Source organism: Mirounga angustirostris, unplaced genomic scaffold, assembly GCF_029215605.1.
Source record: "Mirounga angustirostris isolate CCGP_5_RB_7025 unplaced genomic scaffold, mMirAng1.0.hap1 SCAF_14, whole genome shotgun sequence".
In the NCBI taxonomy this organism is placed as follows: domain Eukaryota; kingdom Metazoa; phylum Chordata; class Mammalia; order Carnivora; family Phocidae; genus Mirounga; species Mirounga angustirostris.
Window position 1 is genome coordinate 21,083,424 of NW_026991722.1, and position 19,796 is coordinate 21,103,219.

The 19,796-nt window shown below is 38.5% G+C and overlaps 1 protein-coding gene across 1 annotated transcript in view; it reads right to left on the reverse strand.

Moving 5' to 3' along the window:
- The window catches only part of DCC (DCC netrin 1 receptor), a 775,798-nt gene that overhangs the window by 28,048 nt on the left and 727,954 nt on the right, over nt 1–19,796 (reverse strand). Inside the window, exon 27 of the mRNA XM_064578790.1 lies at nt 11,339–11,551. Within this exon, the coding sequence (XP_064434860.1) occupies nt 11,339–11,551 (213 nt within the window). The remainder of the gene's footprint in view (nt 1–11,338; nt 11,552–19,796) is intronic.

Sequence of the window (19,796 nt, forward strand, 5' to 3'; positions counted from 1 at the left end):
GGAGCTGGAGAAAGAACAGCAAATAAAGCCTAAACCCAGCAGGAGAAGAGAAATAATAAAGATCAGAGCAGAAATCAATGAAATAGAAACTAAAAGAACAGTAGAACAGATCAACGAAACTAGGAGCTGGTTCTTTGAAAGAATTAACAAGATTGATAAACCCCTGGCCAGACTTATCAAAAAGAGAAGAGAAATGACCCAAATCAACAAAATCATGAATGAAAGAGGAGAGATCACAACCAACACCAAAGAAATACAAACAATTATAAGAACATATAATGAGCAACTCTATGCCAGCAAATTAGATAACCTGGAAGAAATGGAGGCATTCCTAGAGATGTATCAACTACCAAAACTGAACCCGGAAGAAATAGAAAACCTGAACAGACCTATAACCACTAAGGAAATTGAAGCAGTCATCAAAAATCTCCCAAAAAACAAAAGCCCAGGGCCAGATGGCTTCCCAGGGGAATTCTACCAAACATTTAAAGAAGAATTAATACCTATTCTTCTGAAACTGTTCCAAAAAATAGAAATGGAAGGAAAACTTCCAAACTCATTTTATGAGGCCAGCATTACCTTGATCCCAAAACCAGACAAAGACCCCATCAAAAAGGAGAATTACAGACCAATATCCCTGATGAACATGGATGCAAAAATTCTCACCAAAATACTAGCCAATAGGATCCAACAGTACATTAAAAGGATTATTCACCATGACCAAGTGGGATTTATCCCTGGGCTGCAAGGTTGGTTCAACATCCGCAAATCAATGAACGTGATACAATACATTAACAAAAGAAAGAACAAGAATCATATGATCTTCTCAATAGATGCAGAAAAAGCTTTTGACAAAGTACAGCATCCTTTCTTGATCAAAACTCTTCAGAGTATAGGGATCGAGGGTACATACCTCAATATCATAAAAGCCATCTATGAAAACCCTACAGCGAATATCATTCTCAATGGGGAAAAACTGAGAGCTTTCCCCCTAAGGTCAGGAACGCGGCAGGGATGTCCACTATCACCACTGCTATTCAACACAGTATTAGAAGTCCTAGCCTCAGCAATCAGACAACAAAAAGAAATCAAAGGCATCCAAATTGGCAAAGAAGAAGTCAAACTCTCACTCTTTGCAGATGATATGATACTTTATGTGGAAAACCCAAAAGACTCCACCCCAAAACTGCTAGAACTCATACAGGAATTCAGTAAAGTGGCAGGATATAAAATCAATGCACAGAAGTCAGTGGCATTCCTATACACCAACAACAAGACAGAAGAAAGAGAAATTAAGGAGTCAATCCCATTTACAGTTGCACCCAAAACCATAAGATACCTAGGAATAAATCTAACCAAAGAGACAAAGGATTTGTACTCAGAAAACTATAAAATACTCATGAAAGAAATTGAGGAAGACACAAAGAAATGGAAAAACGTTCCATGCTTATGGATTGGAAGAACAAATATTGTGAAGATGTCAAGGCTACCTAGAGCAATCTACACATTCAATGCAATCCCCATCAAAATACCATCCACTTTTTTCAAAGAAATGGAACAAATAATCCTAAAATTTGTATGGAACCAGAAAAGACCCCGCATAGCCAGAGGAATGTTGAAAAAGAAAAGCAAAGCCGGCGGCATCACAATTCCGGACTTCCAGCTCTATTACAAAGCTGTCATCATCAAGACAATATGGTACTGGCACAAAAACAGACACATAGATCAATGGAACAGAATAGAGAGCCCAGAAATGGACCCTCAACTCTATGGTCAACTCATCTTTGACAAAGCAGGAAAGAATGTCCAATGGAACAAAGACAGTCTCTTCAACAAATGGTGTTGGGAGAATTGGACAGCCACATGCAGAAGAATGAAACTGGACCATTTCCTTACACCACACACAAAAATAGACTCCAAATGGTTGAAAGACCTCAATGTGAGACAGGAGTCCATCAAAATCCTAAAGGAGAACACAGGCAGCAACCTCTTTGACCTCCGCCGAAGCAACTTCTTCCTAGAAACATCGCCAAAGGCAAGGGAAGCAAGGGCAAAAATGAACTATTGGGACTTCATCAAGATAAAAAGCTTTTGCAAAGCAAAGGAAACAGTCAACAAAACCAAAAGACAGCCGACAGAATGGGAGAAGATATTTGCAAATGACATATCAGATAAAGGGCTAGTATCCAAAATCTATAAAGAACTCATCAAACTCAATACCCAAAGAACAAAGAATCCAATCAAGAAATGGGCAGAAGACATGAACAGACATTTTTCCAAAGAGGACATCCAAATGGCCAACAGGCACATGAAAAAGTGCTCAATATCGCTCGGCATTAGGGAAATCCAAATCAAAACCTCAATGAGATACCACCTCACACCAGTCAGAATGGCTAAAATTAACAAGTCAGGAAACGACAGATGTTGGCGGGGATGCAGAGAAAGGGGAACCCTCCTACACTGTTGGTGGGAATGCAAGCTTGTGCAGCCACTCTGGAAAACTGTATGGAGGTTCCTCAAAAAGTTGAAAATAGAGCTATCATATGATCCAGCAATTGCACTACTGGGTATTTACCCCAAAGATACAAAAGTAGGGATCCGAAGGGGTACGTGCACCCCGATGTTTACAGCAGCAATGTCCACAATAGCCAAACTGTGGAAAGAGCCAAGATGTCCATCGACAGATGAATGGATAAAGAAGAAGTGGTATATATATACAATGGAATATTATGCAGCCATCAAAAGGAATGAGATCTTGCCATTTGCAACGACGTGGATGGAACTGGAGGGTATTATGTTGAGTGAAATAAGTCAAACAGAGAAAGACATGTATCATATGATCTCACTGATATGAGGAATTCTTAATCTCAGGAAACAAACTGAGGGTTGCTGGAGTGGGGGGTAGGGTGGGAGGGATGGGGTGACTGGGTGATAGACACTGGGGAGGGTATGTGCTGTGGTAAGCGCTGTGAATTGTGCAAGACTGTTGAATCTCAGATCTGTACCTCTGAAACAAATAATGCAATATATGTTAAGAAAAAAAAAAAAGAAGAAGAAGAAGGTAGCGGGAGGGGAAGAATGAAGCAGGGGAAATCGGAGGGGTAGACGAACCATGAGAGACAATGGACTCTGAAAAACAAACAGGGTTCTAGAGGGGAGAGGGGTGGGAGGATGGGTTAGCCTGGTGGTGAGTATTGAGGAGGGCACATTCTGCATGGAGCACTGGGTGTTATGCACAAACAATGAATCATGGAACACTTCATCTAAAACTAATGATGTAATGTATGGGGATTAACATAAGAATAATAAAAAAAGACTGCTACAATTCCGTGTTTCATTCCACTTTAAATATGAAAGACTATCAAATATCACAGATGAGAATAAATGGATTTGGGGGAACAAAATTAATTTCCAAATTGGCATAATGGAAAGACTCAGGAATCTTCTTCCACTGAGCTGCCTCCCTCTTCTTATGAATAAAGCAGATGCCATTCTCCATTGTAGTATGGATGTTAAATTAGTGAATAGGTTTTCCAGGGGTGGTGGCTTCATTATCATATTTTTCCACTTGATGCAATTTAATTCAGCTTTGGAATAAGATGTTATTCATAGTTCAGAACATAATATTTTAGGATCAAATGGTTGTGACTGGAAATTTTTTTCGGCTTATCTAATCCTTTTGCCAACTCTCAAGTTGCTTTGCTTCACCTGTAATCATCATTCGACTTGAAATTGAAGACCTGAATTCAATATCTGGCTCTTACCTTTATTATTCTATTCTGCTCAGCTCCACAAGTATTTACTGAGTGCCCACTGTGGCTTATATAAAGGTCCCAAGGATAATGACATGTGATCCTAGAGAAGTCACAAGTTATTCAACCTCTCTGAATGTCTCCCTCTGCATCAATTGACAGTGATTGCACTTCTCTGCTAGGCATGAATTCACTTGGAAATGTCCTTTATAAACTATAAAAGGTGGCAAAATCCAGAACCTTAACCTTATTAATTTCACATAAGCTTATTTAAAAAAAAAAGGACACTTTGATCCTCAAGATATTTCATAAAAAACAAAATTTATATAGCAGAAGTTAACCATGTGACCTATGACATTCTTAGGAAATGTGAAAGGAATGTTTGCTGCTTTGAAAACAACTTATTGCTCACCCTTTTCCTTGTCATTCTCTTGCACTCATGAGGCCACCCACTCCTCATAAAATCCAAGGACGTTCTTAAATCATAGGTTTCAAATTATGTAGTCTACTTGGTAACAAAGTTCTGAAAATAGATATTTTTCATTTTCTCTTATGATTATATAGATGGCAACGTAATACTTTAACCCCAGAGTTTAACTGTATTAAGTTGATAATTAACCTCAATTTTATATATTGATATAACCATTTCTGGTGAAATATTTTCTCATTTTTTTTTTAATCTAGCAGAAGTCCTCTGAAAGGACTCAGATTTTGACTCAACTGTCCTCCCTTGTCCCAATAGATTTTTGCAGTTAGAAGGAAATACCAGCTGTTTGTTTTTCATGCTCATTGGCCCTGACATTCTCTAACCCACAATCTGAGTAATAGTCTCATGTGCCTTAACTTTTATCTTCATTTTACATTTCCTTCTATTCTTCTTTATTTTTATTACTGGACTCCAAAGCCCTGCCGACCTGTGGTGTGTGTGGTACTGAAAAGCAACAGATATCAGCTCCCTGGCTCCCTACTGTCCTGCAGAGGGACATTGGCAGGTTGGACAAGTGAGTTTAAGCAGATAGGAGCTATCCTGAATCCCTGGCTAGTCACTACTCTTGCTAGACCTTCTTTCCTCCATCTAGCCTACATGAAGGAATAAAACATCTATTCAAATGATAAGCTAAATAACTCAAACTACCTTCTATGAAATAATTCTTTCTGGAGCCTATTTAATAACTAGTATCATCCTAGAAGCCCTCTTATGGGGCAGGGCGGGGGGGTGGAGGTTGATCTAAGTATAACTATTCACATCACAAAAAAGTTAAATAAAATCCTTTGTTTCTCTTCAATGTTCTACTTCTCTGAATTCTTTTAACTTGGCCATTAGTGCAATTGTTGACCTTGGGCAAGCTGCTTAGTCTTTTAGGCTTTGGTTTTGTCATTTATAAATGAGACACCAGTCATGTGACTTACTCATAATGTTTCCTCTAGCAATCATTTCTCCCCCTTTGAGGAAATTAGAAGAGCTCTTTCCTGTTTAAAATACTGCAACCCCATCCTAGAGGAAATAGTACTTTATTAAAACACCAAGTAGGCTCCAGAGTCATAAACATTGGTGATATATAAGGCAATTTTGACTTACTTTTCCTAAGGGATAATTAAGGATGACTAGACCAAATGAAATTAGATTTCATCTATCAAAAAAAATCTGTTAGGAATGAGGACAGGACAACTTCAAGGAACTACCTACAGAAACAAACAAACTAAAACACAGATGATCTTACATATGAGATGAAATGTAACAGGAGATAGTGTTGTTTTCCCCATCGGAATTGATTAGTGGTATGGACCCCAATAACGTCAAATCAACATATCTCTCCTACTTGGCTGTGCCAATGACTTACGTGACCTGACTGGCCTGAAAAGTGACCTTCTTGTTTCACCTGTGTAAGGATGTCTGATCTCCCGTGACCTCCCTGTGACTGATTTCAGCACAATGGAACACTCCTGTGGTATCCTTGATGAACACCCCCAACGGTGGCCTACAAGTGGCTCAGGAAATGCAACTGTGTTAATGTGTTACAGTAATTTATTGGCAGTTTTGTGTGATAGCATATTTACTGAAATGAGGCCTGTCAAAAAGATCAGGTTATAGCAGGAACACATGATTTCCCAACCAGCCATAAAATATAAATCAAATGCCTTTCCTGTCCACTGTCCAGCCACCTCCACCCACTCCTTGTCCTCAGTCCTCAGACAAACTGAAGCACATGCCACAATTTGCAGAGGGAAAATCAAACTCAATTTCGTAGTACAATGAAATGAGTTTTGGTCTTGTCATGTCCACTGACATATTGATCCCTTGAAGATTGGAAAGATCAGAATGTTCTAGGTTTTTGCTTTTATAAATGAAAACGTGTGGAAATGCAATGTGTAAATGGAGGGCAATAAAGCACATGGGCCCCTTTGACAAAGATGCAAGAACTCCAGGGGACTGATGTAAAACAGTCACTATTTAGTATAAAAGTCACTATTTAAGAGGTCACACTTTCTTTCTCTTTAGATTTACAGCCTCAGAAGACAAATGGTCTCCTAATCCAGGTTCATTTAAAGTGCAGCTGATCATTTCACAGCTAAAAGGAATTTTTACTAGTGAAGGAAAAAAACAAAAAAACAAAAACCGTCTCTTGGCCCTTTGTAGAATTTATGTCAGATCTATAAGGCCATAAGCGCAACACTCCATCAAACATTTTCTATTTAACCTGAAAGGGGATGAAGCCAAATCACTTCTATGTCCACATCTGTGATTTGCAAAGTGCAGTGATTGTAGCCTCCCTGAAATGCATAAAGACTGCACAGTTATTCACTGTGAAGCATTAAGAAACGGAACTACCTTATCATAAGGGGATGATGAAATTGTAAGAAACACCATAAAGTACTCTCGTCTAGTAAGCTAAATTTTAACTGGGCAGGTGGAAATTAAAAAAAAAAAATGAAGGAAAGAATCTGTGTTTTCAGGTAGGCAGAATTTCGGTCGTTATGACAACCGGCTGACTTTCTAATTACCACTCACTATAAAAATACCGCAAAAATCTCCCCAACTCCGTGGAGACAGTTACTGCGTGGTATGCACTGCCCTATACCTCACATCCCGCAAACACAGCTCTGCATGCCTTACTGGAAGTCCAACTGAGGCACAGATCCCCATGATGCTGCCTTTAAAAAAACCGCACACAATTATATGAGTAGGGAAAGAGCTTCTTCATTGATCCTAATTTAAGTGGTTTCGAAGCAGAAGGAGCTTCGCATTTGGTGTGATCTTTAAAAATTATAGCAATGCCTCACATTACCATATTCTAAAGTAATTACTTGAAGTAAGTAAAGATAAATTCATTAGAAATTACTCAGTCCTTTATTGTGAAATCTGAAGTAAAATTATTTGAGGTATTTTTTTAAGCCAACAAGAGAATGACTTTACTTCATCAATCAGTTTGACTAAAGTAATGATTTTCTTAGAATTAAAATTTGTTGAAAGCTCTAAGTATTTCATCTTTTAGGCTAAGAAGCATGTAGTTAATGTCACAGCTAATACATTTGTCAGTCTGCTAATTTTCTTTTTCTATTAGAATAAGTAAACATCAGCCCTTTCTTAAAAGCATACTATTTACCATGTGTCAGAAGCAATGCAGGGAGAACTTATTTGAAAATCATGAGGTAAGACATTATGAAATGAACAGGAATCACAGGGAGACAATGAAGGAGAAACATGAAAAGGAAAGGCATTTAATAATTCCAAAGTGATGGCAGGATATGCCTCAAGGTGAGTGGGGGAGGATGGCATTTAAAGGAGAACCATGGGGTGCCTGGGTGGCTCAGTTGGTTAAGCGACTGCCTTCAGCTCAGGTCATGATCCCAGGGTCCTGGGATCGAGTCCCGCATCGGGCTCCCTGCTCTGCAGGGAGCCTGCTTCTCCCTCTCCCACTCCCCCTGCTTGTGTTCCCTCTCTCGCTGTGTCTCTCTCTGTCAAATAAATAAATAAAATCTTTAAAAAAAAAAAAAATAAAAAAAAAAAAATAAAGGAGAACCATGAAAAATATATAATCAACCAAAAACCCAAAGATATTGGAAAATATAAAATAAGAGATCGTTTTTAAGAAATAGTTTAAATAAAAACAAGAATGATAGTTAAAATGAGATAGACAGTTAATAAAAAGAAGGCTCTTAAGTGTACAATGGAAATAAAAGAAAATGAGGTCTTGCCTGCATGGCATTAGATCAGAGAATGGTTCTTCAGATATGCTTATTTTTTGAGAGAACGGGTGTAGAGACAGCAGAAAGGACTCCATTTCCCATCTTTTAAAGACATAATACACTTATTTATGCTACATTGTGCCAGACTCTGTTTAAGGTTGCTTTCCTATTATTTGTAACCGGAAGAAAACAGTAAGTAGTAAATAACAATGCCAGTGCTTTCTTCTGTCTATTGTCAGATGTTCTTTCTAAAATTAGGGTTCTTTGTTACCACAGTCCTCTGGAGCATGGGTTGATTTCCAAACGTTGTTTTCCAAAGCGAGTATTTCTGCTATGGTAAAATTTCATTTAAATGAAAGTGACTTCAGGATTTTATTTTCATCTTTTTTTTTTTTCACCATGATAACATAGTTAATCTTTACTTCCAACTAGAGACAGTAGTTAACAGTATAAAGTACTTTGGTGCATTAGTTTTTTGATATTATAAAATTGGTGTTCTTCCTCATAAAACAGTTAAACCTCTTGCCTCATTAAAATGTGAGTGAGGAAGGCTTATGAGGAAATGGTATTCCTCAATTCAAATTATTTCAGATGTTTCTCATTTTTCTTTTTATCAGTTTTGGGATGATTTGATGTAGTAAGTTTTTTAAAAAATCTATCTTTGTTTTTGTCATTAAATAAGTTAGAAACAAACTAACAGGTGCAAATGAGTTCTTAAAATTTCAGAACCTGTGCTTTCTTATAGGCAAAAAGAGCGGGAGAAGATGCATTGGTCAGTAGTTGTGCAGACCTAAATGTTACTTAAATTAACTGTGTCACAGTTTCCGTAGCCATGAACCGGGGTTAAGAAAGCAGCTACCTCCCAAAGTTGCTCTGAGGGTCAAATGTGATGTTACAAGTCTGCATATGCATGCCAGGCATATAATACATGTTCAGTAAAGGGCTGAATACCAGTCATTTCCAAGGTCTATTCTTTTGGTTGGTACTGCAGTGGGAAACAGCGCAACCAGAAATCACCAGGGAGTGAGTTCTTGACATGGGAATTTCGTTAACTGAATTCTCTTGCTTCCAACTGTCCTTGTCTCAATTAGCAAAGACTTCATAGTTTCAGGGCACTATAAAGTAGCAGATTCTGCCCATAATGTGTGTGGAGTGTATAGATGTGGAGGATGGGGAGAGGGGTTTGGGCGATCTAGATGTGCTTTAAATCCTAGTGTGGGTTTCTTTTGGGTTAGAAGAGCTATTCCCTGTGAAACAAAGTCATGGCATCCACTGAACCTATGTGTCAGAGAAACCTCCTTCATACATCCCAAGGGCTGGAATCCCACATCCTCCCTGAGCTCCACTCCACCTCCCAGGGCTAGCTGGTAGCTGAGCATCTGTACCACACACCACAGGAAGGGCAGAACACCAGAGGGCATGAACACAAATCACTTAATACGGTACCAGGAACAAGAAACATTCTTAATATTAAGATAATATTCATAATTGCAATTGTATCTTTTTTAGTGTTTGCAGTCATCATGAGGCTTATGAACTAATGCAGTGACTGTAGCAGCTGTGGGTATGGATCTGAGTAACAGAAACTTACACATATTTGCCAAATGACAGACTGGCCAATCCAGCTGTGTCTATTACCGGTGCTCTTTGTACTTGGGACCACTGAACTTTGCTATCTTATGCTTGATATATTGAGGCTGTTAAGAATTATTCAAATCGTTCAAATAATTTTAAGCACTACATAGTTCTTTATGTATCTACATATCTATCTTTTGGCTTTTTATCCCATCTGTTGCTCTTCCTCCTTCTTCTTTTCCTTCTTCTTCTTCTCTCCTTCTCTGTCCTCCCTCCTCCCCCCTAATCCCTAACAGAAATGAAGAGGAACTCCAGATTAGCATCACTGGATACCAACCGAGGCAATAAAATGAACACTGCATTGGGAATAGGGGACTCTGGTTCTCATCTCTGCCAACTGATCTTCTTAGAAAGGCGTTCTTCAAGGTTAGTGTTCCTAACTCCAGTGTTGGGGGGGGGGGGCGGTTGTCCCACCAATACCAACCAATTCTCAGACACCAGCAGAATTCAACTCAATTCTGATATGATCTACCTAGAAATAGTATCAGATTCCACAGGTTAAGGATTCAGCCATACAAAACTGTCTCCTACCCCCGACTTCAGATGCTAGTCACAAGCTCCAGGCTGTTACCTGTGTTTTTGACCTACTGGCTACAGACTGGTGGTTCCAACGACCTCCTCTCTAGGTTTGATTCATTTGCTAGAGTGGCTCACAGAACTCAGGGAAACGTGTCTGTCAGTTTATTAAAGGCTATGATAAAGGATACGAATCAGCAGCCAGATGAAGGGATACATAGAGTGAGATCTGGAGAAAGGGCATGGAGTTTCCATCCCCTTTCTAGTCACATCATTCTCCCCAAATCGCCACATGTAAACCAACCTGTTTGCTCTCCAAACCCTGTCCTCTTAGATTTTTATAGAGGCTTCATTGCACAGTCATGCTTGACTAAGTCATTGGTCATCAGTAGATTCCAGCTCCAGCCCCTCTCCTCTCCCAGAAGGTTGGGGGTGGGACTGAAAGTTCCAACTCTCTAATCATGTAGTTGGTCTTCCTGGCAACCAGCCCCACCCTTGAGGGGGTTGTCCAAAAGTCATGTTCATAAGCAAGCAAACAAACAAAAAACACCAAAGGTCACGTTCATTAACATAACTAAAGATACCTTTATCCCCTTATCACTAAGGAAATTCTAAGGGCTTGGCAGCTGTGAGCTCCAGAGTACCCAGAAACTGTGGAGGAAGACCTAATATAAATGAAACTATATTTTGATCATGTGAATGACCAAATACGTATTTCTCATAAATCACACTATCACAGTTACCATAGAGATGTTACTCCTTGTCTAAGTGTTTGTTTTGTCATTTCTAAAATTAAGAAGTTGGACTCTTTCCCTTTCTGGCCTTGGAACTTGGAAATAAGAACCTCTGGAAGATGACTATTGAAAGGCACAAAGCAGAATTATGGAATTACACGCATATCTCTAAAAAGTGGTTTTTTCAGACTTTTGTATCTTTACCTCTAGTCTTGGTGTCTAGCCTTAAATTCTAGGATCCATGTGGCAGACCAAAGAACCAGGAATGTTTCCAGCAGTGTTCAGTATTGATGAACGAATTCACAAAGGAATAAAGGGCACCTATAACCAGCCAGTCCTTGCCAAGGCAGATCCTTACGAGCTGCCCTACAACCATCAGTACCAGACAGGAGCACGCTGGGTAGGCCTACAGTGGTGACAGACATATTGCAACCTGCCTTCGCAGGAACCCTCATGCACTCAAGGAGAGGAACGGAGGATAACTATTCTAAACGTGAACAAACGGGCATTTACCTGGCTGAGACAAGAGTGGCGTGTAAGGGACTTTCGGTTCTATTGCACTCATTGGTGGAGGTAGCAAAGGATTAGCAAAGCTGCGGAGTGGGTGTGTTGGTCGAACACAGGCTGTGGGGATGGTTCTGCTTGGTGCCTCCTCATTGCTGGGATGCTCAGGCTGTGCTGGGGGCAACATCGGTGGCTGTTGGGTGGCTGGTCCTTCACTCACCGCTGCAATGGAGACAAGAAAAGCCATTCATTATTCCAGGACAAGGCTTGCTTTCCCTAAGTCAGCTGCAGGGCCGCTGGATCCATTTAGAGAAATAAGTCAGGATCTGGCCAATCTCTTCTTCAAGTTATGAACATTCTCCTTTCTCTTCGTTCATATGTTTCTGGGATATAATAGCATGTCCCCTTTAAATAACAGTGGCAATAGATCCAGCAAGACAGGGATCTATCTCGCAGGAAGAACAGTAAAGTATACACAGCAGCATTGACTCTATTGCCTGAACTGGCAGGGCCCTGTAATCATAAGTGATGAAGCAAGAAAAAAGAGTTTATTTCTCCTTTCATAAGTAGTAATGCCAGTGAAATTCAATATCCCAAACTCAGCTACAGCTGCATTATTATCTACTAGCCAATATGCCAATTTTTTTCTGCGATTTAAACATGCCATGTCAACTGTCAAACAAATCAGAGTTACCAGGTGTTCAAGGCATTGCTAATAAAATGATACAGGTAATAGCCACTATCATTGTCTTCCATAACAAAAAAGAAGCACATCCAGCTCAAAAGTTATATGAGAGATGACTTTGCTGGAACAAGTTGCCTGAATGCAGAATTGTAATTTTTCCTCTTTGGTAGCAAACCTTGTAATTTTCAGTCAGATTACTATAGTTGAAGAGGTTTCCTGTAGTCGTTTGTGATCGCCTTTGGGCATTTGGACAGCTCCGTATACAGAAACATACCTCTTCTCCAGAGAACACAGTTGAGTGGGACTAAAATATTGGTAAGGCAGCTTCTTATGATAAGGACACTGTGACTTGACTTTATCATTCGTATTCAAAATCAACAGGTCCAGGTGAAACTGTAAATGCAAAGAGCTGCATCGGCAGTATAAGTGTTGATGAAATAAGATATTTCTGAGGATTTATTTTTGAAAGAAAGTTCTATTGGGTAAGTGGAAAAAATGCAGCGAAAGAAGATACTATATCTCACTTTTGAAAGAGAATTTTTAACCAGGAAATATTTTGAGATAATTAGTTTGTGAGATAATTTTGAGACAACTCTCTGGGAGGCTCAGTGAGGTCAGCAAAGGGCAGAGGAGCTAGAAAGAAAATGTGATAATGCTGAAGGGAGTAGAAATTAAAGATACCAAAGATCAAGACATTATATTAAAGATATGCAGAAGTGAAATGTGCCTTCGGAGGGCATTTGGTATTAAGTCTCATTTTTCTATATTCAGAAAGGGTTAGAGATCCTCTGGGTCATTGAGAAGACTCTGGCTTACCCCACTCAAAGATAGAGGCAGGGGAAACATAGCGTTGGCCAAGGACAGGATATAGCCACCCAGCCACCAGAGCTAGTAAAAAAGCAAAGACTTGATAAAAGATTTCTTCAAACAAAGAAAATGTAATCAAGACAGCAAACTGGATAGAACTCTGGCAAGAGGAGTTTTCAGAAGTGCCTTGTCTCTAAGCTAGGAAGTCCTATCACGGAGGGGAGGGGCACATGCATGCAACATATCAAGGTTAAAAGGTGGGGCTGCAAGGAAAACGTTAAGGCAAATCCTTGGTGACGTGGGTTCTCAGATAAGGGCAGAAGGGATAGAGGCTTCAGGTAGGTGTTTATAAGGAGCTAAATTGCTTGAGAGAGTGGTGCCTGGCTGGCTCAGTCAGTAGAGCATGTGACTCTGGATCTCAGGGTTGTGAGTTCAAGCTCCACTTTGGCATAGAGATTACTCAAAAGTAAAATCTTAAAAAAATAAAAGAAGAAGAATATAAAGGAGAGAGAAACAGGTGTTCTTGTATTCAAATTATGCAGTCTTGATTGAATACAAGAACACCTGTTTCTCTTTCCTTTATATTTTTAGGGGCATCTGGCTGGCTCAGTCGGAAGAGCATGTGACTCTTGATCTCAGGGTCATTGAGTCTGAGTCCCACGTTGCGTGTAGAGATTACAAACAAATATATAAATAAATAAAAACTTTAAAGACTGCATAATTAGATGGTTGACAGTATAGTTTTAGAGGCAAAGAAAATTACGCCAGTTTACTCTGGACTCATATTTAATCTAAAGGAGAAAATGACCAATGGTCAATATCCAAATAACAACACAGTATGTCTTAGCTCTAGATCGGAGAGAAGAGGCTGTAGGAACCTATGTCTGGGTCCCTCTTCATTACAAATGGGCCAGTTTTTATTACAGGTCCATACCACCATATTAGAAATATCTTTCCAGGGAAAGAAATTTCACAATTTTCTACAGAAATCTGCCCTCAGTAATTCTATTGAAGATGGACTGTAATAAATCCATATCATATTTTAAAAACTGCTTTAGCCACTAAAGAAATAATATATTGTGTGATGTGCTTCTTTATTCCTTCATATTTTCCTTTTCTATTTCTTCTACATTTTTGAAATGAAAAAGATCTATGTTAAAATATTATTGTGACATTAGGCTTAATAAAGTTGACATGCACTTTTTTAGTTTTCCAAAATTTAGTTTCTCAAAAACCTCAGGTTTCACAGGAATTTTGATGACATCATGGGATGTTTGGGGGTCACTCCCATTCCTATTCTCTTTAATGGCATTGCTCACATGACTAGTCCTTCATCCCCAGGTCTTCAACTGGTCACCATGATTCCCACTGGGAACACATTTGAGGGAAATAATGGTAGCTCCACACATATGGACAAGCTCTTTGGCAAAATCAATCCTTAGTACCACACATAGTGGAAAGGAAAGTGCCTAATCTAATGTGCTAGGTGGGAATGAGAGACCAAATACATCACTAATCCATAAGGGACTAGTTCTATTTTGTTCAAAAATGACAAGTTTGCTTAATTAATATCTAATACAATGGACAAGGTACCGATTTTCCATAGTCACTTCATAATTCTTATATTTTATGGGGAGCAAAAGAAATGCTTTTCAGAACTGGCTGATATTTGAGGCAGTCAAAGCTCTTAAATACAATAGCCAGGGCTCCCCGGGAGCAAAGCCCTCACATCAGAAGAGCCCTTTGGCCAGTTTAGTCATCAGTATCAGGACACCTGTGTGAAACAAACTGGCTCAGTGACATGGTATTTCAGAGCTTGGAAAGCAAAGAAAACCTCCCTTTGCCCACCAAGCACAGCCTTCCTGCAATTCCGAAAGGAAAGGGAGAATCAAATAAGTGTTGGCAAGGCACTCGTTTTCAAATGATGAAATAGTGGGAAGGCATTGTACAAATAGCGTACGATTACACAGCAGAGTCAAATTTCAAGGCACTTTATGATAATTAATGTTAACACATAAATAATTGCTACAGAATAACTGGCAAAAATATTGCAAAAATGGAAATGAGGATTTTTCTTCTATCTCAAATTGTAGTATTTGAAAGAAATATAGTATGCCGGCAACTCTACGCAAAGACTTTGAGACAGGAACACTTAAGGAACCTAATTCACTCATTAATCTCAGAACAAACAACTGTGCAATACTCCTGAGTAACCCCAGTTCCTGACAGTGTGGATTTTTGCATAGACCCTAGAGAGAAATTCATTAACTCCACTGTGCCCATGATTCTATCTAGGTCAAGTCCCATCTATTATTTGATTTCCAATTTGGGGGAGAGTTAGGACAGAAAAATAACATGGGTGAGGTTGACCAGCCTTCTCACTAAGACAACACCCAAACTGAAAGGAATGGTAAAAATCATCTAACCTCTGGTATCTACCTGTTTCGAGGATGAGAAAATGCTTATAGTGACTTGTAGAAATCGGGCCTCAAGGCTATCTGTTGGTCGAAGTTTTCAAAATATGGCACTGTTTCTTGTTCTCCAGGGAGTTTGCCTATTGAGGCTAAGACCAGAACTACAGTTTATTAGTAGGAAGAGGAGGTAATTGTCCATCAGAACTATATAAATCTTTATTAGTGGATCACCAAATGTGTGTAATGCAAATGTATAATATCCTACAACTTTCTTTTTCTCACGGTAGGAGAGAAATTCAGCTTTATTTGTGACTTTCAGAAAGGAGCAGCTCTTTGGGAACAGAGTTTTAGTGATCCATTTCTTGTGCAACTCAAAGGTCTTTCAGATAACTTCGGAGGAAGGAGAGTCTCCACACTTGGCACAAATTTTTCTTTTCCTATGTGTGACTTTGGTTGTTTCTCAAGGTGACTAATAAGACATCTCCAGCCAGAGTCATGAAATGTTTTCTGCTTGAGAAAGAACAGGGATGTTTAGTGATCTCCAAGGCATTTAGAAACCAATATTGAATGGCTGGAAGTTAACTGGTTCTGATAGTGATTTAGAGAATATTTGGTTTCCTAGAAAAGAGGTGCTTATTTCTTTTCCTTTTCTAAGCCATCACGTGGAAACATATATTTGTGCCTATTTCTTTTGCACTGCACATTCCTTTTGCTCAAAAATTACCTGATGTATGACTGAATATATATATTAAAAAATCTGTGAAATTTTGGCCAGGAGTCATATGTCCATGCTTTTTGATTTTTAGATCAAGTTCAAAAATTAAGTTAAGCACTCTTTAGGAATCCTTTACTTATATAACTTTATATAATAGTTGTATTATATATTTTATGTTTACGTTATATATTATAGTTGTATAACTACCCTTATTTAATAATCCTTACTTTTAAATAAGTTAACAAAATTTTAAAAATTCCTAAAGAGACTAAATTTTTCTTTTATTCATTTATTTATTTACTCATTCATTCATTCATTCATTCATTCATTCATTCATTCATTCATTCATTCATTTTTAGGTTCACTGCGAAACTGAGTGGAAGGTACAGAGCTTTCCAGTACCCTCTCTGTCCCCACATATACGCAGCCTGCTCTACTCTCAAAGTCCTGCACCAGAGTGGCACGTGAGACTCTAACCACAGCTATAAACAAATCTGTAGTGTTTAACCACAAATAAAAACACATTTTAACCTAGTTCATTTATTTTTCTTTGGCTTGTGCATGCATCACTCCAATTTCTGCCTCTGTTGTCAAACGGTCAACTTCTCCTGTGTGTCTGAGTCTCTTCTCTTTAAGGACACAAGGCATATTGGATTAGGACACACCTTAACTCAGCATGAACTCACCTTAACTTGGTAACATATGAAAAGATCCTATTTCTAAATAAGGTCGCATTCATAGGTATTGGAGGTTAGAACCTCAACATATCTTTCTGGGAGACGCAATTCTCTTCATAAAAGTTTGTGGCCTCCAAATATGTCCTTAGAGTTCTGGGTCTCTAAGACCTCTTCAGGCAGAGGGAGGATGGCCATCTGAAGGAGGCAGATACTGGAGTTAGCTGACAAAGCCAAGGGATGCCTGGGACTACCAGAAGCTGGAAGAGGCAAAGATGGATCCACCCCTAGAGACTCTGGGGAGAACACAACCCTGACAACACCTTGATTTTGGAGTTCTAGCCTCCAGAACTATGAGAGAATAAATTTCTGTCATTTTAAACTACCTAGTTTATGGTACGTTATTATGGCAGCCTAAGAAACAAATACATCCACGGTAGAAGAATCTGCATAGAGTCTGAGATGAGACACGGTGACTCACACAAAGTCCTGATGGTGAATGGTAATCTGTGATAAACTGTATTATTTGTTCACAACTCACCCTTCCCCTGTGAATTCCTTAGTTCACGTTGGGTGGCATATATACTTCCCTATCCCATTGGTACTGAGCTTCTCCATGTAACTGATTTTGGCCAAGGGGGAAAGGAAAAAAAAAATTATGCTAGCTCATTTATTATTTTCTTTTTCATTGAAATTTAACTTCTGGAATGACTATGCCTATGATTCAATGAGACAGTTTTGCACATTGCACCAAATCAAGAGAAAAAGAAAAGAGTAAATGGGATGCTGAGTTCTCAGAAGGAGACTATATCTTTACAGGAGAAAAAGAAATGACAGGAATACACCATGAATAAAATAAAATAGTTAAGGGGCGCCTGGGTGGCTCAGTCATTAGGCACCTGCCTTCGGCTTGGGTCATGATCCCAGGGTCCTGGGATCGAGCCCCACATGGGGCGCCCTGCTCTGTAGGAAGCCTGCTTCTCCCTCTACCAGTCCCTCTACTTGTGTTCCCTCTCTCGCTATGTCTCTCTCTGTCAAATAAATAAATAAAATCTTTAAAAAATAATAAAATAAAATAGTTAATTTCTTTAATAAAGTGTACTGAACTTTGGCTTGACTTGGTCTTGTGTAATGAAGAGATAAAGGTCATGCTACACATCCTTCTCACACTTTTAAAGTCAGAGAATATAGATGAAATAAAAAGAAAACAATGGACAGTGATGTGATGAGGGAAAAACTAAACAAAAACTATAATCCTTTCTTTTCTGCTGGGGAGAGTTTGTTTCAGAAGCTGAGGAAGGGACTTGTGGGTTCTGAATTCTTTGACTGGAATCACTTTCCTAGTTGTCCTAGGATTTGGAAATTTTGGTTTTTGGACTTCCCATATCTTTCTCATTTAATGCTGTTCAATATGGTTTGGGGAACTATTTTTTCTTGAGTTTCTGCACACAGCTCTATTCTGTATACATGATGTGCAGTGAGAAAAGGGAAAATAAATCTCATTCTCTCTTGTCAGATTTTTGATGCCTTTTAATTCTAACCTTGCTACATCTAGATGATTTATGATTTCTTAGAGCTGTCCCTGTTGGGTTGGAAAAAATATAGCTTACCTCACAAATATATTTTATTGCTGTTACCATCTTATCTATTACAAAACATCCTATCTCACATGAGCTGCTGAGTCACCTGTTCCTAACTAAGAGAAGAAAGCCATAAAATTGATTTTAAAATGCTGTGCTTGAAGAAGAAAAAAAAGTCAAATGGCATAGGAGAAACCACCAGAGTGTATATAATAGATTGAGAGCCTCTCTCCATACCTACTTCCCTTAAAACAAATGAAATACTACTTTCAGGATATAAAATCGATACACAAAAATCAGTTACATTTATATATGCTACTAATGAGCTATCAGAAAGAGAAATTAAGAAAAACAATCCCTTTTACAATTGTGTCAAAAAGAATAAAACACTTAGGAATAAATTTAACCAAGGAGGAAAAAGATCTTTACACTGAAAACTATAAGATGTTGATGAAAGAAATTGAAGACATAAATAAAAGGAAAGATATTCCATGCTCATGGTTTGAAAGAATTAATATTGTTAAAATTTCCATACTACCCAAAGTGATCTGCAGAGTCAATGCAATCTCTATCAAAAATCCAATGGCATTTTTCACAGAAATAGAACAAACCATCTCAAAATTTGTATGGAACCAGAAAGACCCCAAATAGCCAAACCAATATTGAGAAAGAAGAGCAAGCTGGAGGCTTCACACTTCCTGATTTCAAACTATACTGCAAAGCTATAATAGTCAAACAGTATGGTATAGACATAAAAATAGGCATACCGACCAATGGAACAGAATGGAGAGCCTGGAAATAAACCCCTGTATACATGGTCAATTAATTTATGCCAAAGAGCCAAGAATATACCGGGGGGTGAGGGGCAGTCTCTTTAATAAATGGCATTGAGAAGATTGAATTGCCTCTTGAAAAAGAATGAAACTGGATTTCTTACGCTGTACACAAAAATGAACTCAAATGGATTAAAGACTTGAACTTAAGACCTGAAACTGTCAAACTCCTAGAAGAAAACATAGGGGGTAATCTCTTTGACACTGGTTTTGGCAATGACTTTTTAGATTTGACACCAAAAAGCAAAGGCAACAAAAGCAAAAATAAACACATGGGATTACATCAAATTAAAAACTTCTGTACAGCTAAAAGAAAACCATCAACAAAATGAAAAGCAGTTTACAGAATGGGAGGAAATATTTGCCAACCACATATTTGATAAGCAGTTGATATCCAAAATATGTAACACAATCACACAATACAATAGCAAAAAAAGTTGGATTAAAAATGTGCAGAAGAACTGAATAAACATTTTTCCAAACAAGACATATAAATGGTCAGCAAATATGTGGAAAAGGTATTTGACCTTACCAAATTATCAGGGAAATGCAAATCAAAATCACAATGGGGTATCACTTCATACCTGTTAGAATGGCTATCATCAAAAAGACAAGAGAAATGTTGGCAAGGATGTGGACAAAAGAGTGAACTGTTGCTGAAAATGTAAACTGGTGCAGCTACTGTGGAAAAGAGTATGAAGGTCCTAAAAAAAATTAAAAATAGAACTACTATATAATCCAGCAGTCTCACTTCTGGGT